Below are 25493 nucleotides of genomic sequence, written 5' to 3'. Positions count from 1 at the left end.
CGGCAGCAAATTAGACAGCCATTTGGTGCCCTGTTAATTTGACCAACCATCTCAGCCATGGGCAAAAAATGAAAATCAATAAAATTTTAAAAGATAATTTATTAGTACAGTGATCGTAAAAAAAAAAAACAAAGATATAAAACAGTGCTTTGACCCACTTACAAAAAGGGATAAAACACACAGTCCAAGGCCAGGACCAGCGATGCCACAAGTCAGTTACACTTCACACGCCAACAACTTTAACAGGGAACAGCAGTTGTTCTACAAGACCCACCACCCTGTAAGTAGTAGGCTGGCAATCACCCCGACCTCAGCAAACCAACTCTGCCTTTAGGCTAGGGCGTATAGTAGGCCCTGGCCTGCACACAGAGAAAAATGTACTCAATTGCATCTTAATTGTATAATTCAGACGGCAGCAGACTAGAGTGTGAGTTTAATCAAATACACCTGCCTTAAATGACCACAACCCAATCATAGCCATTGGCTCACAACAACTGTGACACACAAAACCGCTCTCAAACTAGGCCCATTTCCCACAGCAAATATAGACGTGAGGTAATATAAGCAATAGTCCACTATGTTACAGCCCACTGGGAGAGAAGAATAGAAAAATAAAATGTCCATCTGAAGAAGTGCCACCACACAGTCAGTTAGTTACATGAATATTTAGACAATGACATTTTTTGTTTGAGTATTGTAATTGGACACTGGGCTGATGAACAGTTTGATGGCCAGGTGAGGCACATTCCCTCATTATTCAAAGACAAATTAAATGGATAAATAATCTGGAGTTGATTCCAAGTATTGGACTTGCATTTGATATCTTTTAACTGGAATGTTCAATATAAGGTTTAGAGAAATGCTGATGCAACAACAACAACAACAAAAAAGCCAAATAAACCTATCAGAGAGACAGCAAAAAGCAGCAAATAGCAAGCAGATTGACGTACAAATAAGCAGAAACTGCAGGTGGCTGCAGTAAAGGCCTCTCTGAGCATCTCAAAGGAAAAAACGTACTTGGTGATGTCCATGGATTTTAAACTTCAGGTAGTCATTGACTCCAGATCAGTTTCAATCAGTTACGAAAACCAGTCCTTATAGTTAATTCTCCAATTACATTTAAGCCTCTAACAAGAGTGGGGAGGGTATGAAAATGGCTTTAATTCATAACAAGTTAATGCAGTGTTAAAACTCTAAAGATGAAAGACTGTGTGGTTTAAAATCAACTATGGTGAATTGTGTCAGTGTGCAAATCCTCATATGGATCTGACTGTGTACTTACATGTAAGGTCAACTAATAATAGCAACGCCGACAATTCAAAACGGAAGCTTGTAGTGCTTGAGGAAATGTAGTCCACATCTAGATGGCGCCAGTGTTCTCATTCAGTCAAAATGATGGCGAAAGGAAGTGGCATCTGTTAGTAGCAATGACTGTAGAAAACACAACAGCAAAGAGGTGTTAACAGCTGAGCATGAGTTTCCGAGTTTCTCTAGAAGACGGTTGGGTTATTATTCATTAATTCTTTAAATGCGTTTCCGGGCTTTGGCAAGTCAAAGGAAGATACAAGCAACCCTATATATGCCGCCAATATGCCAATGAGCTTTGCTGGAAGAGTGAGCTGCTACTGCTAGACATGATGACTTTGAATCAGCTGAAGACAGAAGATGTTAAAATCAGGTGATGTAGGTTCGGGTATTTTTCAGTCAAGTCTGTTATTAGAATCCAAAGAAAATGTCTTGGATTTTTCATTTTATGGTGAGCGGATGATATGGCTGACCAGGTCAACTTAAACTTAAAAATACAGCCTAATTCTCTGTATGATAGTCAATAATAATAACAATAATAATAATAATTATAAAAAGATTAAACAAATGTAAGAAAACAAAGTATAGAAAGTTTATGATGGAGTGCCAAGAGAGGAACTGTGGTACTCTACTATATGAGGAAGTCAGGGGTGACAGAGAAGTACTGTAGTTGAGGGTGGTGCGGATCGTGCTTAATGACATATTGGTGAGGTTTGCATTTCATGGTAAAATGGTTTAAGGGCATGCGATTACATCAGTGGTTGGTTCTTAGCCCCTGCTGGTTTGTAATGCTGACGGATAGGTTAACAGATGGGTCTCGTTGGACAGATGACACTATAATCAGTAGTGAGAGTAGGAAGCAGGTGAAAGACAGCCTGAGATGTTGGACATAGTGGAGGTAGATCAGAATCAGAAGACTTTATTTATCCCCAAGGAGCAATTAACAAACAACAGACCAGCATAACATTGAAGATAAGGACAATAAGAACAGGCAATAAGAGTGAAATAATAAATACACAGAATATACAGTATATACAGTTTTAAAATTAAACTGACTGAAAGGCGAATAAAGTGTTGGTAGTAGAAGAATGTAGTTTATGTTTCTGGTGTGGGAAATGGTCTTATCAGCTGGATTTAAAAAGCAGAGTGGCTTTGGGGACAAATGTGGCTCTGCTCCTCTCAGTCCTACAGGAAATGCAGCGGTGGTGTCGCCCAGAGGGGAGCCATTGAAATGCGGGTGAAGAATGTGAGAGGGGTCGTTGATGATTTTGGCTTCCTGTCTAAGGGCCTGTTGGCTGAAAACCTGTGCCAGAGTTCTGACAGGCAGGCCAATGATTTTAGAGCACACTGATGCAGTGTGCTGCAGTCTGTTCTTGTTCTGAAGGCTGAGGAAGTGAGTTTAAAGAATTTAAAGCAAGTGAGGTGAACAAAGGCAGTTTAAGTCGTTGGAGATGAGTGTCTTGGGTCATTTGTGACAGAAGGATAGCAGCAGGAGTAAAAGGGAAGGTTTTTAAGATGCTAGTGAGACCTGCTGTGATGTATGGTTTTGAGACGGTGGCACTGACAAAAAAAATATAGGAGACTGGAGGTAGCAGAGTTGAATTTACAAAGATTTAGGTTGGGAGTATCCAGAATGCACAAGATTAGAAATGAGTACTTTACAGGAACAACTCAGGTTGAGCAGTTTGGAGACAGAAGATAGTGAGGCAAGGCTGAGATGGTCTGGGCATGTACTGTGGAGGCATTGTAGACATATATTGGGCTAAAAATGTTATAAATGGTGCTGCCAGGCAGGAGGAAAAGAGGAATATCATAGAGAATATTCATGGACATAGTGATGGAGCTCAGTGATCTGATGTGGAGAAGCCTGCAGCAGAAAGTAGAAGATAAGAAAATAAATAAAGGTTAGGTTCCAGATTTGGGAAACTCTTCTTTTCCCTTAATTTTTACACAAATAGTTGGCATCTACAGAGCACCCCCTGGTGCTCCTCCTTACCATTATTTATATATCAACTGCTGCAGAATTATGTATTTCTCCCTGTCCTATCCCCCAGTCACGTCTGTCCCGTTTGTAGCAACCGAAAATAAAATAAATACATAATTATAATAAAGGTCAATCAAATGGACCAATATGGCAAGGCCATGATGATCCACTTGGTAAAATAAATCCGCTTGGCATCTTTCTTGGCCTTAAGACAACAATTCTGATGGCTAAAGATCCAAACGGGACACAAAAAAAAAAAAAAAAAAGAATTATGTATTTCTGTAGGTGCCGTGATCTGGAGTTGTAATGAAAGCCAAGGTGAATGCACAAGATGTGGATGTGTTTACTGTAGATTCTTCCTCGGTAGCAGCTTCCTTGGTTGAAAAGTGACTTGAGTAGTGTTAAATGCACTTGAGAAAGCAAAGAATGTAAAACAATATCATCTATTGAAATCATAATGTTATATTCTAGGTCTTTTGTTCACTAGGTGATTTAAAAATGCTATATAATGATTCAGCAATAAAGCATAAAATAGAAGCATGAAAATTAGCCATTGAGGAACTTGTGTAAATGAAAAGGATCTAAACTTCATCGGATTGATCCAGTGGGTTTTCCTATCTTACATTCTTTTTCTGACGCTATGCTTCGTGTGAAAAGAAGCCTTCGTTTACTTTTTCATTTTAAATTATGAGGCCAAGGTTTTCTGCTCACCAGCAATGCACCCGTTTCACTTTTTAAGCATGTCAAAGATTTTAATCTGTAGATGAAATTGTTTTGACTGTGCTGTGACTATCTCCACTTTTCATCTTTGTCTGTCTTACGTAAGTCTTAGTCCGAGGAGGTGAGCGGGGCTTCTCCGTGCACAACAAGAGCTGTATGCATCAACTTAACATATACCCATAATATCCACTCTATGTAATATACAGATCCAATAGTAGGACAGTCAATGAGAAAATGTTTAGAGATGTCTGAAGCCCAAGATCTGGGGTTCTAGGTATCATTTGTACATACAATGACCTCAATTTATTTATTTTTTTTAAAAAGGTCCCTAATAAATTATGTTACTTGCATTGACTTGCATTGGCACGAGCGAAGACACTGTGAGACAAATGCAGCATAATCATTCTGTTTCCTTTTTAATGAGCAGCCCTGTAGCTAGAGAGTTTGTGCCAACTTTCTGTGCTTGTTTTGTCTTTGATGTCACGTCTTATTAAACGCTTTATGTCCGACCTTATTAGATACTATTTCTGTCATACTGTGCAAGGTTGTTCAGCCGTGGTGATTTGTTTCTGTACTGCGACATTCCTTTTCAGTATTGCAGTAGTTGTTAGCTTCACCTGGAGACGTTGCAGACCCTGGGTGAATAACTTAAACTGTCATTCAGTGTGTGTCACTATGTATAAATTCCCTGGTACCCAGGGAATTACAATAGTAAGGCAGTCAGGTTCTGGGTGTGTTGACTGACTGACTAAAAAGGTGAAAATAGTTTCCAGCAAATGTAGCTTAACAATGTAAATGGGTCTAATCTGTCTTACCTGAACTTTTGTATGTTATTATTAACCTGCTGAGTGATGGCAATTTTTTGTTGAATTTCAGTGGTTTCATCCCAACCCAGGCTTTAGAGACAAAACTAGGCCTGGATCGTTATGCTATTTAAAAAAATCTTAATAAAAACAACAACAACAGTGATAAGAATAAGATTTTTTCAGAAATTGGGCTTTTAACATGTGTAATAATGTCTTTGTTATAAAAAAATCCCAACAAGGATGTCTGTGTTGGCAGCTTTTTGGTAAACGAGATAGGAATTCTCCCACGGAAACTAAAACAAGCCCCTTGCAGTCCCTTTTTGTGTGATCATTGATGTGGAATTTGGGAAGCTGGGATGGGGGTGGAGTGGAGAGAGATGTTATCACCACTTCAGCAGGTTTCTGTAGAATTCTCTGACTATCAATCCAGCATTTGTAGTGTAGTTAATTCACCTAAATGAAACTGCTACACCACGATGCACTCGTGTTGATAATTGTTGTTTACTTGTGGCTGAAACCTGTAATAAATAATACAAATTTCATTCAACCTGGCAGAGAGCACTGCTGTTCTCCATTGAGATGAATGCCTCAAACATGTATGTTCTCCTGCACAGACGTCTCCTGGTTACTACATTAGCACGTGGAAGTCAAAGTGATGCTGCTGCCCTGCAAAAGGCCATCTTTCTTGTGTTGGGATATATTGTACCAGGGGAAGGGGCACAGATTTGACTGTTGCTACAGTCAGAGGATTTGGAGTCCGCAGGGATGAAGTAAACCTTTGCAATGGTGATGTCACTGGCATCACAAAGTTCAGTTGTAGCATTGATAACTGAGAAAGCAAACAGAGAAACCGGTGAACAAGACTGCATTCACCAAACAGAACACAAAGCGACCTTTGCCTGGATAGGTAGATAAGTCCCCCTCATTCGCTCCCACTCTCCTGCTTTATATCGTTCCATGTTTAAATGTAGTGTTTACAAGGCATGACAAAAAGGAGTCTGAGTAGTGGGTTTTTGGCGTTACAGTGATTTTGAAAGCATATGAGACGTCCACCGCGCCTGAAATGGCCAAAGTGAAACAACATGATTTGTCATGTAGGTGGAGCTAGATGTAGATAATGGGAGGGTGAGTAAAAGGGACTAGAACGTGCAGTAAAGTGTGAGGACTGAGGGCAGAGCTTCAGTGGTTTAGCACAGGGTGAGAGGGACACACAGAGGCTTGCTAATTTTACAAAAGAGATAGTGAGCAAGCCACAGAGGCCAACACCACAGTGACAGAGAGAGGAAGTTTGATAATCAGTTTGAGGCATGACTTTGTAATTCTTTTTTCATTTGTTGGTTTCCTGAAACAGACATGAATAGTGATGGCAGCAAACAGCGTTATGTGTCGACCTTTAAAATGCGCATCAAGGCCCCCGGTCCATCACCTGCATCTGAGAACGGGCCAGGAGTTGTCGGCACAAGGACCTCAGTAAAATGTACTGATGCAGGTAAGAGCTGCTTTCAAGAAGAAAACACACAACTGGTGACATTTATGGATGTCAGCATTTGAACAGGCAAGTCTGAGCACAGCAGTGCTTCTTGATAACAAGTTTGGCGACCATCCAGAGCGGACTCCAACATATTCTTTAATATTAACTTGTAAAAACAGATTGCTTGCCTAAACTAATAGCGCTCATGCATGCAACACAAACAGTTTGCTACACTTAAAATTAATATTCAGTTTCATGTTTATTTTGAGTTTAGCCGTCCAGTAGTGTACTTGTTTATTGACTTGGAAGCCTTTCACTTTCATGTCAGCCCACAGCTGACATCTCATTTCCTATGTCCTCAAAATTTTGCTTTTTTGTTATAACCAGCAAGTCACATGTGCTGTATTTCTCATGGTCATTAGTTTGCTTTTCCATATTTCCATATATTATATGTCGCTGTTGCTTCCATGTCATCGATCTGTTGGGCAAATGGCAACTTTGTACAAAACCTTCAAAGTCAAAATCAAGTCAAAAGTTCAGGAACAGGCATGTCTTTGGCTGCTGTCCAAATCAAAGGTTTTAAAGAGTGTCAAGTGAAATATAGAGTTACTAAAATTAATCTTTCCACTAAACTAACAACACATACCAGCTATTTGATAAAATAGCTGCTATGAGCCACCTCTGAGCGTGTCTGTGTGCACAAGTGTTGCTCAGAGTTGTTGCAGCATTCAGTTCCTTTTCAGAAACATCAGTGTGCTAACTGAACCATTCAGTACTGTAAACACTGGTTAAAGGTTCATAGAAAAGCACAGCTTTGTTAAATCATAACTAGTATGCTGTATATGGGTTTACAATGGGCAATAATATGTGGTTCTTCTTTCTAGGTTTGTTAAGTTACACTGCCTAAGAAACGACCTGGGAGTCTGTAATGACATGAAATTGTGTATTACTACTCTATGCTCCACGTTTCAAGCAGTAATTCACCTTGGGGCAAATTAGGGTCCCTTGCTTAATTTAAACACTTTTTTGTTAAACTGTAACTAGCGTACTGTATATGGGATTACAATGGGCAAAAATGCAGTTCTAATGGTCGATTACATAATTTAATACAATAAGACTTTGTCGCTTTTGTATTAATTGTATTGTAATTCTGTATCTCCTCCAAATCCAGGGTCTAAACATCTGGATCCACCTGTCTTCATACAGCCTCTGGAGGACTGCTGTGTAGATGAAGGGACTGACATTAGGTTATGTGGAGTTCTCAAAGGAAGTCTACCGATCAAAATATCGTGGCTGCACAATGGTGAGAAGAGACAGTTTACAATGCATCTCAGTTTACACTGCATATACTTTTCAGCTGTGGGTGTGGTCAACCAAAGAACGCAAAAGAGCAGATAATTATTCAAAACAAACATGTTTTTGAGTTTCCGTTTTTTATGCATTCAATTAAAAATGCCACATAGAGAATCAAGAAGCCAAAAGTAGTGCAAGAGTGTGCTGATGGGTTGTTTGTTTACCTCACCTGTTGGCAGGTGAAGTGGCCCGTTTCGGGAAGGCTTCCTTCAATGGCAGGGAGGCCAGTTTTGTTGTGAGGGAGTGCTTACCAGAAGACGCCGGTGCCTACACCTGCTTGGCAGAAAGCAGCGCAGGGAAGACATCTTGCAGTGCTGCTGTGGTTGTAAGAGGTGAGGAACTGGGAACTCATGAAATTTTCAGCTAATTGGACAATTTACCTCTTGCAACTTTAAGTCTACAATAAATGGAACGTTTAGTGTGTTCATTACTCAAAACAAAGCCAGAGTTTTATTAGTGATGTAGTCTCTTCTTGTTTTTCTCTTATGACCAAATTAGACTTTGAAAGTATCTGTAGCATGCAGAATCGCGCTTTAAAGACTCCCACTTCTCCATCCAAAAGTGTAATGGGAAATGGAACGTTACCGCAGACTCCAAAAGATGAGCTACACAAATTCAAAGGATCTATTTGTATGTCTCCTACAGGCTCTGATAGGCAGAGCCCAGTCTCATCTCCAAAAGGTAAACCAGAATTATTTGATTAGACAGTGCTTGTTAATTTCTAGTCAAAAAACAAATGTAAATTAATTCCCATTTAATGAACTATAGTTAGCACAGATATAATGCAATTTCTTCTTTTCTCTTGCACACTGATCGGTTTCTTAGTATAGAAACAGTACTAATGTAAAATTTCTTGGCCTCTGTTTCAGTTTCTTCAGGAAATCCATGTTATGTTTATAAAAGGAAACGCACTTCCAGTCCTTGTGTGATTGGCCGTTAGGCAAAACATATATAACACAATAATGCAGCTCTCCGATACACCCACTGAAATTTCTCTGTTCCAAGTATACACCATGTAGGGTAGTGGATAGAGCAAAGTACAGTAAAATAGTGCAAACTGATAGCCATAGATAGAAGAGCCACACCTCTATCCTTCTGGCTAAAACCTACCTGCACCTGATCTGTCTTTGCAGAAGTCGTCCCAAAGAAGCGAGCCAACTCAAGGATAGGTGAGAAAAACGCTCTCTCTCTCTCTCCCCCCCCCCCCCCCTGAGAAATTTACCCACCTCTCCAGCATCCATGTGCTTCTTATTAAGTACTTGATAACTTCTTCTGTCTGCTGTTATTTTTCTTCTATGAAAAAATGTGACTTATTGTAGAGTTTGTTTGTGCGTAGGCGGATCTGTTGCTGGAGCTGTACTTTCTTCATGTCACCTTTGGTCTCATAATGCTCTCCTTACGCTTTAATGTGCTCTACTGAGTTGACTGAATCAACCTTAGGGTTTAGGCTGCAAGAGCAAATATGTGAAATACTCCCATAATGAGGTCTGGTTGTTTATTTTGAGAGCACAGGACATTTCATCATTTATTCATGGTTTTTATTTTTAGGAATGAAATATTGGCTTGTAATGGCAACAGCTTGTATTCAGAAGGTAAAACTGTGCACATTAAAGCCACTTAAACTTAATATTATCAGATCTACTTTAGTCAAATTCACCATTCTGACGCCACAAGATTTGAATATTGACAGCGAGAGAGATGACATGACTTCAGCTCATATATGGATTTTTTGTGTGTGTGTGCAGCACTAAAGCAGGGCAGATTATAATCACTGGATACTGTATAATGTATGGCTATAAAAACATTTTCTCTCTTTACTTCCTTTAAGGGTAAACAGCTGGGAATGTGTATTTTCAAAAAGCTGGTGAAATATTTCAACAAACTTGATTACACAAAGACTTGTTGTCCTTGTGGGCGATAGGTCATCTGTATTGCATTGTGTTTTCACTTGAGGCACAAGGTCCTGCTAAATACCATAATAAGAAGGGTATCAGTTAGCTATTTCTTTGTCTTTATCTCATGCTCACACACATTAGTTTTCAGGCATTCAGCAGATATTTTTAACCCTATTGTGAACTGAGGAAGTGCAGATGCTGCAGTTCACTTTAAGTCACTTTTCTCATCTTTTTTTTTTTTTGTTTTAATTTGGCAGGCCGATCGTTATGTTTTGAAAACCCACCGCAGCACGTGGAGGTGAAGGTGGGACAAACTGCCAGGCTGACGTGTAGTTTTACTGGAAGCCCTCCTGTAGCATCTTGTTGGATCAGAAACAAAGAACAGGTGCAGCAATAAAAAGGATAAATAGCAAAAACAAAACGTCTGCTTCTGCCACCTCAAATGTATTTGACTCCACATTATATCTATTTTTCCTGTTTTTCTGTGCAGATAGTGGACGGCCTAGAGCTAAGGACAGAAAATACTAATCGGAGTAGTACGCTGGTTATAGAAGAGGCTAAACCCCAGCACACAGGTCGCTACACCATTGTTGTAAAAGACCGAAAGAGCTCTGCAGAACACACAATCACCCTTTCTGTTATAGGTGAGTCCATTCTAAAGAGTCACAACCAAATCAAGTAAAGCAGTTCCTTGGAGACTTATTTTAATCATCCTCCCACCAGAGAGACCACAACCTCCTGCCTCCAGTCCAGTGATCTCCCTTGTCTCCTCATCTAGTCTTGTGCTATCCTGGTCAGGCCCCTGCTATGATGGCGGCAGTGCCATCCTTGGTTATGTCGTTGAAGTAAATAACCAAGGAAGTGCTGAGCCTGAGGTTTGGAGAGAGCTAACAAGCGAGTGTAAGAGTACCTCATACAAAGTTTGTTCTGGGCTTCAGCCACAACAGGAACACTGCTTCAGAGTAAAGGCCTATAACGTAGTAGGACTAAGCGAGCCAGGCCCAGTGTCACCAGTGGTGAGAATGGAGGAAAGAGGTGAGGTGATACTGGGATTTTGACAGCACATTTGTAATAAAGGCAGGTATAATAAGCATTATTTTAAAGCTGTTGTGGCTGTGTGCATACATTTAGACAAGATAAAAGAAGAAGAAGCCCCTCAGATGTATACCACTGTGTCTATTGACTCTTCCCACAAAGTTACGGAACACTACGATATGCAGGAGAAACTTGGAATGTGAGTATCAGATATGTCAAATCCCAATTTTCCAATAATAATCTTTCCAAGTAGAAACAAGAAGTTTTTCAGAAACTATAATTACGACAAGTTGAAAACGTTTTTGACATTTCCAATTCCAAGGAAGTGTGTGAGTGGGAATTCCAGGTTGTAATTCTGCCAAGAAATTTAAATGCTTTCAAGTAGAGGCATGCATTCCAGCTTGAAAACACCTGTAGTCGTGTTTTATCCATGACAAGGAATGTACGGTGGCGTTACCGTTTTAGTGATAGGTGAACAAGAATCAGATGGAAATCAGCCATTAACATGGACTACTTATTGTGATAGGCCATGATGGTGTAACCATTAACTATTCATTCCTAATATCCAGAGATAGAAATGACTAAACTTTCTTCATAAGGGGAAAATTTGGGATGGTGTACAAGCTCATCCACAAAGAGACAGGACGTGTGTGCGCTGGGAAGTTCTACAAAGGACGCCGTGCCAAGGAGAGGGAAGCCGCTCGTAAGGAAATAGAGCTGATGAATTACCTCCACCACCCCAAACTGGTTCAGTGTCTGGCAGCATATGATCACAAGTCTGAAATGGTCATGGTGATGGAGTTGTAAGTATTCTTATCAGAGCACAAAGCAAAAAGCAAAGCAAAATTCCTAGTATTTTCTGGTGTGTCACTGCTGTTTTGTTTGTCTGCAGTATTGCAGGTGGGGAACTCTTTGAACGTATTGTGGATGACAACTTTGAGCACACGGAGCCTTCGAGTGTGCACTACATGCAGCAGATCCTGGAGGGGATTGCCTACATGCATCAGCAAAACATTGTCCATCTGGACCTCAAACCTGAAAACATCGTATGTGTTGACACCACAGGCACCTCCGTAAAGATCATCGACTTTGGCTTAGCCAGTAGAATAGGTATGTGGAACAATACTCTACTTTTATGCTTGTCTACCTCGTGTGTGTCTTAATACCTACATTATGGGATTTCCATTGAACAGATCAAAACACACCTCTGAAGGTGATGCACGGGACTCCAGAATTTGTGGCCCCGGAAGTGATCAACTATGAGCCTGTGGGTTTGGGGACTGATATGTGGAGCATTGGGGTGATCTGCTACATACTGTGAGTCTAACTGTCTCTCCTGTAGCTCTTTCTATATTCAAGAGATAGTTTAGTATTTTTCAAACAAGATTTTTGTCTAAAATTCTTTAGCTCATACAATCAAAACTGAAATTTAGAGTTTTAGCCTTATTGTGCCACCTAGTGGGTATAGATTGAAACCACATGTAAAGGATGTATATTCAACACTAATCTTCTCCACTTTTTTTCTGTGGTTTCCAGGCTCAGTGGGGAATCTCCGTTCCAGGGAAACAGTGATGCAGAGACCCTGGCCTTGGTCACAGCTGCTCAGTGGGAGTTTGACGAGGAGAGCTTTGACGAGATAACAGAGGAGGCTAAAAATTTCATAAGCTCCCTGCTCAGCAAAGACCCGAGGTGATTTCATAGATTTACAACTATAAAGTACCCTACTTTACCTGCTTACTTAACCATCTGTAACTGTAATTGTTGATCAGGCGTAGGATGACCTGTGAACAGGCCCTTGCCCATCCCTGGATGGCAGCATTTAAGTCTAAAGAGCTCACTCTCACCAAGAGTCTGTCCAAAGAGAAGATGAAGAGGTTTTTGGCTAGACAGAAGTGGAAGGTAAGCACCAAATTACTCTTTATTTATTTTTGTATTTTTTATTTAAAATTTAGATTTTGTTCTCATACGCATTTGTCTCATAGAAAGCTGGCAAGGCCATGTTAGCACTGAAGAGAATGGCTCTGCTCTCTAAGGCGGAAGGCTCTGCATCTCCTACAACTCCTGGAGGAGGTGAAAATCTTGCATACCTTTACTCATCACATTGCACGCATTTCGGTTTAGTGGGTTTCCCATCTTATTGATATATATCTCCTAGAATCACCCCTGAGCCCAGAGGCAGAGGAAGCGTTGACCTCCCTGGAGCTTAAGCTGCAGGAACCCCCAGTGTTCACAAAGAGGTTGAAAGACCGGACTGTAACTCAGGGATCCAGTGCCCGTCTCTCGTGTCACCTCACAGGTACAAAGCAACTTCTTATCTTGGATTCAAGTCAGACTTACTGTAGCAGGCTTGAAAATTCAATCTTGAACATGTAAAAACATCTTTTCTTTGATAGCGTTTCAAAAGTTGTGTTCTTTCCCCTCCTGATCTCACATTTCTGTTTATCTTGTCAGGTTACCCTGACCCGGAGGTGCTGTGGCTGTGTGGTGATGAGCCTATTGAGGAGTCCCCCACTGTGCAAATAGAGTATGAGGAAGATGGCCAGTGTACGCTGGTTCTAGCTAAAGTTGGCCCAGAGGACACCAATGTGTACACCTGTAGGGCCACTAATGACCACGGGGAGGCATTTTGCTCAGCCAAATTAACTGTCCAAAACTAGATTCATCATATCATAGTGTGTATGCAGAAATAACAAGTATAAGTAGAATTTTCTTGTTGCCTTGACCAGCTGTGTTGTACATTGTTGTTTGTGGCTTCTGATGAGTCAAATAAATATTGTTACAGAGTTACATGCATAGATTTATATTTTTATGGCATTCAGATATGGCTTCCACGCTGTGTTGAAAATGATGTTTTATGTAAAACCATGAATCTGTCTTTTATATTGGCTCATTATGGAGATTCCCCTTCAGCCCTATCAGTTTGTAATTGCGATTTCCATTCTGAAAAGCAGGCGGGTCTGAAAATATCCTGATTAATTTGCATTGTGAACATTCAAATTGCAATTCCAAAGCATCCCATTAAAAAAAACTTACAATAAATGTTATTTATAGCCTAAGCCTAATTCAATGCTTAGTGCCAAAGAGCTTTTTTTTGTTTCTAAATGAAACCACTCTTGCACCAAATCTCATGTTCTTTTAGTGAAATGCACCTAGATAGGTTTATTTCGAGATGGTCCAACATACTCCTACATAGTACATACACACCTCCTACTGTTGTAAATACTGCAGTTCCTCACACACAAACACTAGCACACCAAATAAACAGATGGAAATATCCCCCGGTAAACACTATCCTTAGTCTCAGCATGCAGTTTGATATCTGAAAACATAAATGACAGTAACAGTTTTTGCTGCTTGTGTGAGTTTCTAGCTCTGTGTTCGACCTCAGGAAATGTGTCCATAACAAATATATTTTGTCAAAAATCTTTTTGTCTCTGTCTGCTGGTTGAATTTCAAACAATACCATCAGGACCTTCAGCCCGACACTTCGGTAAAGCCGTCCACCTGCTTTACTAAAATATAGAGTATTTGTGAATTTAACTCATGTTTGTCATGGTCATATTTACTTGATACCTGCCTCACAACCCAAATAAACGGATACCAATGTAGGTCTGATTCTTTGGTTTTTCACTCTCACGCTGTAAAATCACATTGTGGTAGCGGAGCTTTATTTGCGGACTGCAACTAGGGTGAGGGAGTCTAATTAACACAGGTGGTTTGTCCTTTTCTGGAGCAGTGTGCTAAAATATGCATCATAAAGGAAACTAATTGGGTTGTATGTTGTTGAGGTTTAAGTTGGCCTGAAGAAAAAGAGTTTGCACTCTCACCAGTTGGGTGTTTAAAGTTTGTGGTTTGGGTTTAATTTGCTGGTTTGTCAATAATGAATATTGTTCCCCACATTTTGACTGCATGCACTCTGCTCTGTCCTGAGGGGAATCCATGCCTGACAGACTCTTCTGCTCTACAAGGGAGCCCCCCCCAACCACAAATTTAATAGACTTTGAAGGATTTGTTTCTGGGAAACAGCAAACAAGACGGTAAAGCAATAATGCAAATGTTAGAACATCATGCAAATGCTCTTCTTAGCAAGGTCTTGAAGTTATTTACAATTGTAGCTCATTTGAAAGTTTGCCATGAATTAATGGAGTATTTTCATTACCTCTTTACCATGATGGAAAAGGCCTGGAAGCTCAGAAGAAATGTCGTTTTTTTATGCATGTACGTTTGCATTTACAAATGCTATGCTGTATGAGCCTTGGTTGTTGAAGCATTAAAAAAAAAAAACTTTGGGGGCAGGGCTTTCTTTTCTTTTCTTTTAATTCCATTGCTATTCTAGTGTGCTGTAATCAGATTTTTGTTTGTTTTGTTAAAATAAGAAAAAGAAAAAAATAAGGAGATGGCCACTGCACATGAAAAACTCTTTTTTTTTCTGACAGACAGATGTTATAAATACAGTCTCAAAGTGTCACTGAACTGTGGCAAATGTCACAGAGGAAAAAGGGGAGGGACCTCGGTTAGTGAATAAGCAGGAAGCGATGTTTTTCTGTTTTGGTTCAAGGCGGTGACGTGAGACAAGTGCACATCTCATTTAATGCTATAAACTATACATAAAGGCTAGCTTTAAATTAATTAATTATTTGAATACATGTTGATATAAATGAGTGTCTTTTACATACAGTCTATGTTCCATGCTAGTATCTGAGTGCAGAGACAAGTTGGTTCTTTTTGTTGTTGCTGTTGTTGTTTTTCTTTTTGATGTATAGCTTGGTGTTTTTGCTGTCAGTTCAAAATGTGTGAGATTTTTTTTTTTTAGGAAGGCTGATCAATGTACGAGGTATTTTAAGGGGGCTGAGGATTTTTTTACACTGTATGATGATGATCTCAGTGTTTGCCAGCAGATGGAGACACTGCACTGAACACAGCTGGATGTTGCCTTCTAAACGCAACACCACGTAAAATGAGTAAAAAGAAGAAATTGTAGGGGAAACTATCTACGCATCCTGACACCGTCTGTTAGATCCTGATCAAAAATTGTATTCAATTAAAAGCAATATTTTGACTTAATATTCTGATAGTTGTAGTGGATTCCGTTTTTAAAGAGCTCATGTGTGTTCAGACCGGCAAGTTTCATGTTGTTGTCTTTTGTAATGAAGTTATCAGGGCTCAAAAACCCCTGGAAAAAATGAAAGAGTACAAAAATATGACTGTGAAAATGTTTGCGCCTTCTCTATGTATAGCCTACTTTACACTACTGCACCAAAAACTCCTCTTTTAGGAGGTCGTTCTGTGTGGAACTGCTCCTCTGTATTGCAGGATTTTTACCTGACATCATAGCTTGAGGCAACTGTTGCTATGATTTGGTGCTATATAAGTAAAACTGAATAACTGAATTAAATTTTTGCTGTTAAGATTTGGCACAGATAAAATAAACAAATCTTATAGGCATCAACTGGTGTGAATTAGCCTACATATTAATCTTAATTTAAGAAAAAAGTCTTACTGATTTTAAAAAGGTATGAGACAATTATAGGGCCACTACACAGAGAAAGCTTGATTCATTCTAAAATATTTATTAACTCTCGGTCAGCTGTTTGGTGAGATAACAGAGTCCGTTTATCAATAATGACTAATGAATGATGTCACTAGTTCACGATGAATCACACAGACCAGAAAATATGCTGAAATCACAAAGGGAAGAGCCGAAACCCACTAAAGGATGAATGGTATATTTTTACACAGTTAAATGTTATATGTGCTACTGGATCAGTGCGTCTGTGAAGGTTCTCGGTCATGCTGGTCATGGTCATCTAAGGAGCATGGAAAGAAACGAGACTGGACTTCTTTAAGTTTTTTCACCTATGAACCAAGAAGCTTCCTCAGTTCTAAGACCAATTGGTGGAGAGTCCCAAATTTAAACCCTATTGGCAGTGTCCTTTAAGAGGGTCGTTGACCCACTATTGATCATCTGCTCAATCACATAAGCCAAGGTATGAAAACAGGTGTGGGTCACCAAAAGTTGATTCTGTTCATCTGGACGTAGCGTTTTCAGTGGGAGAAACGTCTCCCACTGAAAACGCTACGTCCAGATGAACAGAATCAACCTTTGGAGATTTACTTACCTGGATGATTGAGAATGCATCAAGACGGGTGTGGGTCACTATCTGCCAAAGTTTCGGGTGAACCCATTATGAGACCTTGCTCCACCACCCTGTAATGGGACTTACTGAGATTAAATGACCCAAGATGTGAGCAGGTTCAAATCTGACCGATTTCAAACTTGAAACACTCATTTATTTATTCTTACATCTGATTGCCTCAAAGCCTTATGACATCCTCCACACTATGCAATTGAACATATAAAAGTGATGAGCACCCCCGACCTCTGACCGACTGAATAACCAAAACAAAGACCCAATTTACGATTTAAGTAAATTATACATATCCAAAATAAATAAATAAAATAATAATAATAATAATAATAATAATAATAATAATAATAATAATAATAATAATAAACAGGAAGAATGACATTAAAGGATAAGAGACCATTGCACATAGCCTGCAATTGTAGGAAACCCATTCAGAAAAATAGGTTAACAATTTCAGAAAATTTCTAAATTTGAAATTGCAATTATATCCTCACAGTATATATATATATGAGTTGAATTGGCTTTTCCCAACCAAGGTTGAAGCATAATATTAACAGATTCAGAGAATTGGGAGACATTTCTGCACAGAGCTACATGGCTAAAAATCAGCACTGAAGGGATTTGACCTGCAGGTGGCACCACATCAAAACAGAAATTCAAGTAGTTGAAATTATTGCACAGATTCAGAACTAAATCTGAAAACCCTCTTTCAGTGGAGTTAACAAAATGTGGTACAGTTTAAAAGACAAAAAACAACAAAACAACTTTAAAACAAAAACATGCAAATTAAGCATATTAAAAGGACAGACAAAGCAGGCAAACTGTCCAAACTGTGTTAAAAGTAATGAAAATACTGAAGTTTGGAAAAGCAGTGTCCTTCGGGCTAAAGAGGAGGGACATGCAGCTTGTTATCAAAAAGCCAGCACATGTTATGGGTAACTGAAAATCCACTTTGCAGCTCCATTTCATAAAACAGGTGCATAGAGGAACAATCAGATATGACTTTGCAAAAAGACTCCACGCACCGCTTTTCGTCTGTTTTTAAAATCATGCAAAATAACCAATATCAGCGCACGACATTGGTAGCTATCACTTTGTTTGCCAGTATCAGCCATCAAGGTTGACAGTGCTATTTATCCAGAACGCTTACCCAAACATGAGGAGTAAGCAGTTACTAGTCTGCTACACTGGAAATCTTTTCTTGCAGCAGATGTTGCTCAGTACATGGAAACATTAAGAAAATATAAATGCTACAAATGACAAACAGAGCAGAGAGTTTACCAAAAACAAGACATTTTAATTCCACTGATAAATACTGCACAGGACGAGGTCTTCAACCACATTTGAGCTTTCAGTAGAAGTCACTTTTCAGAACATTAACTCACAATTTTCAAAGTGTCCACATGAGCCTTAAAACTATAACTTTATTTGAATCCACAAAAATAAATAAATGTAATGCAAGGTAAAGAAATCAGCTTGTGCTTTACAAATAAATAGCTTTAAGTGTATTCCATGTGCGTGTTAATTCAAAAATATACTATGGGTGCAAAGAGAAGATCCAGTCTCCTGTGTAAGTGTCAATAGCAGGTAAAACAGTGGGCTGGTAGGGTTCCAAAAGCACCTGGATGGATGAAAGGTCAAAGGTGTCGCCTCATGCCGACCGCCTCCTCAGCGGTACCTCCTCCTGGTTTGTGTAAAGTTTTGCTGCCCGTGACTCAAAGGCACTAACCATCTGCTTAACCACTTCATCGAAGAAGACGCTGGCAAGCTGAGAGTGCAGAAGAGACTTGAACTCAAATGATACCTGCAGAATAGGGACAGGTTCGTTAGGAAACTGCTGAGGAGATGCTCTTCTGTGAGACTTACTTAAAAGAAAGAAAAAGATCAAACTAAAATTAGAAATCAAGCACATCTTTAGCAGAGGCGTTTTAAAGTTGGTAATCATTCACACGGCATCCCTTATTTAACTTATCTAATGTTCTACTCTAACCACTTCCTGGCACATTTTCAGATAATCTGTGCTCCTGTTAGCAGCTCCTTAACACTGTTCTCTGATGACTATTTCAGGCCTCAAGGGACATCGGTGTGATACTCAAGACTAAATTTAGACGATAATAGGGTTTTACGCAATACTTCCTCTTTGCTGATAATCCACTTGAGAGCCGTACAAGAACTTACAACAAGAAATTAGTCTCAGCCAAGTATGTTATCTAATTTTGCAATTCCTTTAATCATTAATGCAAAAGGTCACTGTCAGTGTAGTTTTATGCCTGCGTATTGCTGCACAACCAGATGGCTTCCAATGTCAAATATTAAGCGTACCACAAACACTTACATAGAATTCCACTTTGCACGAGTCTGCTGCGTTTCCGTCTCCAGGGGAAAACCTCCATATTGTTTCAAGATGGCTGAAGAGAGATCCATCAGTACATACAGCCTGTTTGAAAACAGTTGATTCTTCATCAAGGATTGCAACAAGGCATCAAACTCATAAAAATCACAAATAAAGCATTATGTCGATAGAAACTGTCTACAGTGCTGTGCAAAATGTGGAATATACCGATTAAAAATGAAAGTCTTACAAATAATTTTATGCAAAAGCACATTTTTATTAAGTGATTAGAAATTGTGATCAGAAAACTGATTAGTCGAACAAGTCTAATATTAAACCCTCAGGTCTGTAAAAAACATGTATACTTTAATGTAATGATGGCATTAAGACAGTCATATTTTCCTTCCATCTTGAAACGGTGATTCGTTTCATCTTAACTGGTGGCCTACAGTAAAAAGAGCTTTCCACATGTCATACATGTCATAAATGTTTTTATAGGTGTGTTTCGGTAGGTGTTGATTAAAAAGTAAGACACCCGACACTTACCCTGACTTGGTAGTTTGGAACAATAGTGACCTCAGAGATGTATCGCTCAACAAGAGGGGGGAAACCGATTTCTAGCTCTGCCAGGAGGCCACCGTTTCGCCCCCTCATGACCCGAGACTTCTTGCACCAGGGAACAAAGTGCTGATACTGGTCTACACTGGCCACCACACTGTACATCTGCTCTGGAGTATACCTGAACACACAGTCACATAAAACCAGAAACACTTCAGTTTCTATCCTCTGCATCCATTTTTTCTCAGGTTTATCCAGAACCCAAAGAAATTCTGTAGAATCAACTCTGCCTAAAATATGACCCAAAAACACTGCTCACTTTAAAACTCATTGTACATAGTAAAAGGTACTGAGACAAGACTCAAGTTTTTAGCATTTCTTCAAATAAGCCATTATCTGTTATTTTGTTTACATTTCACATAATTATTTTAGTCCTATTGCAAGGGGGCACTCACCCCAACGTCCGACGCTCAGTGTACTCCATCCTGCGGTTACTGATGGGAGCTGCCAGGTTAATGAAGCTTCGGCTTGGCGTGCTTACACAGGTGCTGGGGGAGAACTGGAGGCTTGCCCTTCTTGCTTCCAGGATCCCACAAGAACCCAAGATCCTGAGGAGAGGAAATCATATTTGTGAGCTCTTTAATCATCTGTTCAATCACTATGCTATTATATAAAAATCCCACAATATTTTAATGTATGGCCATCAACACAGTATTTTTCCCCAAAGGCAATGCCAAACATGTATGCTAACATTCATTGTATGTAGTATCAGAAAAGCAAGAGTGCCATATCTGTTAAATGTGCATCTTAAGCGTTGGTTTACTTACTTTTTTCAAATACTACAAATTAAACCTACCATTCCTTAAAAAAAAAAAATGTACAAGATTAAACTATATTTGAATTATTCTGTGACCAATAAAGCAAGCGCAACTGCAAATGCCCGTTACTCAAACACCCACCTGGGCAAACCTTGGTTTTAAAATTCCTTTGACTCACCTGAAATTTGCTCTTTTAGTGTTTCCCCGGACAACCTTTGAAGAGTGGGCTTCATATAGCTCCAGCAGCGCTTTGAGGAGAACAGGAGTCGTCTTGTTGGTCATTTTTTCCCCTAGTTTGTGGTGACGCGTACTAAAGTGTTCAAACCAGCTATAGTAACCGGGCTTTGTTCCGAATGAAAAGCAGCACCGCTTATCTAATAAAAGAGCAGTGACGTAACGGGAAGCGCGGTAGCCTTTGGCCAATCAGGTCACTTTGAGGTGAACTTTAAATCACCGGCGATTAAGACAGCAATACTTCCTAAATTAGAACAAAAAATAGCTAGGCTACTCTCAAAATGTGGAGTTTTTTGTTTGTTTGTTTGTGTCACAAAAGATCAATTTACACAGATAGACAGTTACAAAAGTGTTGGGCAATAGGATCTATATTCTCAGTGGATTTCTGTTTTGCTCTTTCTTATTACGGTTTCCGGGTTGAACCACGTGTTTCCTCAAAAATGTGTGCAAAGGCCTAAGAAGTAGATTTTGTATCGTTTAGTGTGTATTTATGAAGTGATACTAGGACCAACTATAGTTGCGTAGCCTTATATATACAGTCAGCTGCATGAACCCTGGGATTAATTTGTGACTCAATTAAAGTGTTTGACAACCAAGTTCAAAGAACTTTTTAAGGTTTCAAAGATTAAGCCAACTCGAGTCCAGGAAAGCACACGATGTGCGCACATGATGAACTTGTACTTTAATACAGAGTAATAAAGGTAAAGTGGAGAGTGACTGTAGAGGTAATGTTTAATGTAGAAGTAGGCTAGCTTTGGGACAGGAGAAAAACTAGATTTAGTTTTCATACATTATACAACAGCTGTTGCCTAATTCTTACTACACAGATCTCCGTAATACAGCTGACACTTGAAAGTCAGCATGCCTTTAAGTGTTGCTGAAGTACGTGGCTATGAGGTAACACAGCGAGAAGAGGTGGTGCAAGATCCATTTAAGTATCTTCGAGAGTGGAATTAGGGCACTTGACAAGGGAAGGGTTTAAGAAGCACCATTAGTCTTATTAAGGACAGGTCAGAAACTTCTAGGTGCAGATAAGATAACCTGTCTCATGTTAGAATAGGAACTACTCATGGACTCAACAACCCCAGACTGAGCCAGACACAAGGAACGGATGCTGTGCCAGCTGGCCCTCTTTCAGTCTTTATACGTTTAACTTTACAGAGTTCATTGCTTTAAAAGCTAAACGTTAGTATGTTAAGATTATCCCTGTAATCTATTATAATACAACAAGATTCCTTTACTTTCCTTAGTATTTAAAACTCCTTAGATTTCATTTAAAATGGAAAGCCACTCAAGGCCGTTCTTTGTTTCTCTAATCTTGAAATATAATTTCTATTAGCCTTTGTCTTTTTTAATGTCACTGTTGTGTAAAGTACTTGCATCTTAGTAGCTACGTATAATCGTTGACAGGCCTGTAGTCAATCAGCTGATAGATATTATCATAAACCCTTGTAATGGGTACATAAGAAAATTTACCTACAACATGCAGGCTTCTGGGATAAAACACACTTGTTAAATTTCCAGTGTTATTATGTAATTATCTATAAATTAGGTCATTTGTTTGTTTTCTGTGGGAATATATATGATCAGTGGACAGAGTTAGTAGTCAGAACTAGCTGTATAAATGGAAACTTCACTGTTTCACATAATCCCTTACATAACAATGAATACTTATGAAATAAGGTTTATGATACTTTATCTGCATTATCAAATAGTCATAGCAGTTTTCCCTTACTACAGACAGAGATAATGTGCAGGGGCCACAATAGCACCTGTAGATAAATTCACAAAAAGTATACAAGCCAAATTATTCAAGTTATTTCAGGTATTTAAAAACTTCATTTATTTATATATTCTTTACATATTTATGCCAGAATGGGAAATTTAAAGCAAGCATTTAAGCAAGCTATAGAAAAGAAACATGTCTGTCATTCATACAGAAGTCCCCTATATGACCATTTGTGCTTAAAACAGCAAATCAAAAATCGGCTACGAAAATTTTGCACACAGTGTTTTGACTTTTATAATGAATGCAGTGATTTGAAGCACGATAGCTCAAAGTAAAAATATGCAAGCTAGTGTGGGTGGAACTAGAGGAATGCAGAAACCGCTCTATCGCTCAAGCATCAGGAATAATGCTTATCAAAAATGTCTCCACCAACTAGAACAGAATCTATTTTTACATTTTTGTTTTATGATAAGGAGTACTATGTTTAGGCCTTACACAAAAATAGAACATGGAGTGAATCCTGTGAACTCTACTCTAGACTGTGTTTCAGGAGTCAAGGGTATTTGAGCAAAACATTAACCCGTGTACATAAAGTAAAACAGGAACAACATTTACACGCGAAGTGATGCAGTCGTTACAAAATTATTGTTCCTCGGTTGAGAAAATGATTTTGCTCATAGCACTGATGTATGATTCATCTGGTTCTGTGACCTTCAGTTGGGTTACAGGTGGCCCAGTAGTGCTGGTGAAGTATCTGAAGGCAGGGCTAGGTGACTGGATGGCATCTAGAAATACCTTCAGGAAAAAACCAGACACATAATAGTAGACACGTTTAGAGATTTAAATAAATTTTATACATATGTGTGCGGTTAGCACATGAAAGCTCACTCATTTATTTGAGCTCTAAAATGATCAATGTCTGGGTTAAATCACTGGATAATTAGTGTTGAGGGATGTATTAATTTTATTTTAACAGAAAAAAGAAAATGATTCAGTGTATTTTAAAATGATTTAATATTACTTAACTCCTTTCTTATTTTGCATGCCAGCCTGCAAACATAATATGTTATTTCAGGCTGTGTATTGTGGATGTAAAAGGTCAACTATGGACAACAACTGTCATACTTAAAATGCATTGTCCCTATAAAATTAAGCAAATGTAATTAAATGTTGCCATTGTTTAAAACCTCAAATAGAAATTAATGAAGTTATGATTTTCTGTAAACATGGAACATACCTTCACAATATCCTCAGTGTCTTGTGCAGCATTTTGGAAAACAGATCTACAATGCTGCAGGTATTTTTCATACAGCCTTAGTGTCTGGGTGTCAACCTGTTGGAGAGACGTATCCCCAAGCTCCGTCTTCTGCAGGTTGACCAAGAAGTCAGTGTTGACTGGACCACACTCAATGAGACTCACACTGTAGAATGTAGCATTTGGACAATGGTGTATCTTAATTCATATTTGCGTCTTAATTTTATACACACAAGTAGTCTTTGAACTAATGAGACAACATGCAGCCAACTTATGCAACTTACTGAATGTTGAAGTGTTTCAGGAGGATAGCCAAACTCTCACATGCTCCCTCTATTGCAAATTTACTGGCACAGTAGACCTCGTTAAATGGGAGCCCTATAAGAAACTCAAAAAGCTTATTTTGGAAATTCTATGCATGGTAACAAGTATCAGCATGATCTAATTACAGGGTTTCCATCAAATCACTACAAAAACTGCACATGCAGAACATTGTTGACATTCCTCAACCATCTGCACTTCTCACCATGAAGGCCTCCGGTGCTGCCAGTGACCAGAATGCGTCCCTGGCTCTGAGCCTTCATCTGTGGCAGGAATGCCTGGATGGTCTGGATGGTACCTAGGAGGTTAACCTCCAGGATGTGCCTCATTGAGTTCAAAGACTGCACCTCCAGTGGCCCCATCAAACCCACACCAGCATTACACACTGCAAATAGCAAGGATAAGCACATTAACCCACTCAAATCACATTTTCCAATCCTAATCGGAACACACTGGCACGGGTCCATACCCAGAATGTTTATGCGTTTTTCCACAATCCTATCTCTTGCATCCAGGATGGACTGCCGATCGGTCACATCCATTTGGAGTATGTCCAAAGTGTCCCTGTGCAGGCCTTTCACGCTCTCCAAAAGACGCTCCTTTTTAGACAAGTTTCTCATTGTTGCATACACTGAACAGAAAGCTTCAGTTAATGATGAGTTTGAATGTGTATGTAAAAAGGAATTTACAGAGTAGACCCCCCAAGGAGGTAAATGGTTTTCACACAACATTTAATTAACAATGTGCATGGAAGATTCATCTGCTAAGTTATTTGTGTAGGTCACATAAAAATGCACAGTGTACATCATCTTAGTGGTTTTAATGGTTCTTAAAAGCCAGTCTTTAATGTAATGTATATTCTCAAAGAGAAGATTGACACATACACAGCTCTGGTTACCTTTGAATGTTTTGTCTGGGTCTGAGGCAAGCCGGACAGCCAAGCTGAGACCGATCCCCGAGGAGCAGCCTGTGATAAGCACCACCTTTTTATCCATGGAGCCTAACTCACCTACATTAAAAGAGCCGATGGAGCAAAGCGAGGAGAATACTGCAAAATGAGCCACGGAATAAAATGGAGGCATGTTAAAACTGTTTTTACATCTTACGCTATCACAAGGACATTTAAGACTAAACATCTGCCCATTATCAGCCACCTGGAGTCCTTCTATTTTTTTCTCATGTCCTTGTTGATATAGTTTCATTCCTTCCACCTGAGATGCGTGGGAAACAGATTGTCATGTTTTTGAGTGGTTGATGAAATTTCCAGCAATATAAGTGCATGCACATTTATATAGGCTGGCTGTGGAAATATAAAATATTAGTTTAGAGAAAGAACAACATTGTTTTTTTTAACATAATAACAATGTGTCTGTGCATTGGCTACATTTTGAATGGCACCAATGACATGAGCACCAGGTGGCAGCAAAACCCTGCACTGGACTTGTACCACACAGCTAAAGCCACACTGACCTCTGGGGGCTTGATCGAGGAAAAGAAACACAAGGCTCACAATAGTGAGAAAGGGAAC

The 25493-nt window shown here is 39.3% G+C and overlaps 3 protein-coding genes across 3 annotated transcripts; 1 reads left to right on the top strand and 2 right to left on the bottom strand.

The window, feature by feature from the left end:
- Nucleotides 1-1426: 1426 nt before the first annotated feature.
- On the top strand, nucleotides 1427-14158 carry mylk5 (myosin, light chain kinase 5). Its single transcript, XM_084925438.1, has 18 exons — nucleotides 1427-1678; nucleotides 6167-6304; nucleotides 7458-7589; nucleotides 7819-7971; nucleotides 8138-8320; nucleotides 8773-8808; nucleotides 9792-9919; nucleotides 10025-10178; nucleotides 10258-10569; nucleotides 10666-10768; nucleotides 11169-11372; nucleotides 11462-11679; nucleotides 11763-11886; nucleotides 12106-12258; nucleotides 12339-12468; nucleotides 12552-12639; nucleotides 12725-12865; nucleotides 13021-14158. The coding sequence occupies exons 1-18, from the start codon at nucleotides 1666-1668 to the stop codon at nucleotides 13224-13226; spliced, it is 2616 nt and encodes an 871-aa protein (XP_084781564.1). The 5' UTR covers nucleotides 1427-1665; the 3' UTR covers nucleotides 13227-14158.
- A 3367-nt stretch (nucleotides 14159-17525) lies between these two features.
- LOC146388252 (coenzyme Q-binding protein COQ10 homolog, mitochondrial) lies at nucleotides 17526-20813 on the bottom strand. Its single transcript, XM_084925437.1, has 5 exons — nucleotides 20605-20813; nucleotides 20064-20216; nucleotides 19597-19789; nucleotides 19054-19155; nucleotides 17526-18522 (listed from the first exon to the last, which is right to left on the bottom strand). Exons 1-5 carry the CDS (start codon nucleotides 20706-20708, stop codon nucleotides 18370-18372), a joined length of 705 nt encoding a protein of 234 aa, XP_084781563.1. The 5' UTR covers nucleotides 20709-20813; the 3' UTR covers nucleotides 17526-18369.
- Nucleotides 20814-22490: 1677 nt separating this feature from the next.
- Nucleotides 22491-25224, bottom strand: hsd17b1 (hydroxysteroid (17-beta) dehydrogenase 1). Its single transcript, XM_084924767.1, has 6 exons — nucleotides 24864-25224; nucleotides 24435-24596; nucleotides 24171-24350; nucleotides 23929-24022; nucleotides 23627-23810; nucleotides 22491-23184 (listed from the first exon to the last, which is right to left on the bottom strand). Exons 1-6 carry the CDS (start codon nucleotides 25165-25167, stop codon nucleotides 23032-23034), a joined length of 1077 nt encoding a protein of 358 aa, XP_084780893.1. The 5' UTR covers nucleotides 25168-25224; the 3' UTR covers nucleotides 22491-23031.
- Nucleotides 25225-25493: the final 269 nt, after the last annotated feature.

This window comes from Perissodus microlepis, chromosome 4, assembly GCF_051167445.1.
Source record: "Perissodus microlepis isolate ML-2025 ecotype Zambia chromosome 4, ASM5116744v1, whole genome shotgun sequence".
In the NCBI taxonomy this organism is placed as follows: domain Eukaryota; kingdom Metazoa; phylum Chordata; class Actinopteri; order Cichliformes; family Cichlidae; genus Perissodus; species Perissodus microlepis.
Note: the sequence above shows the minus strand (reverse complement) of the source record. Positions and strands in the feature narration are given on the sequence as shown.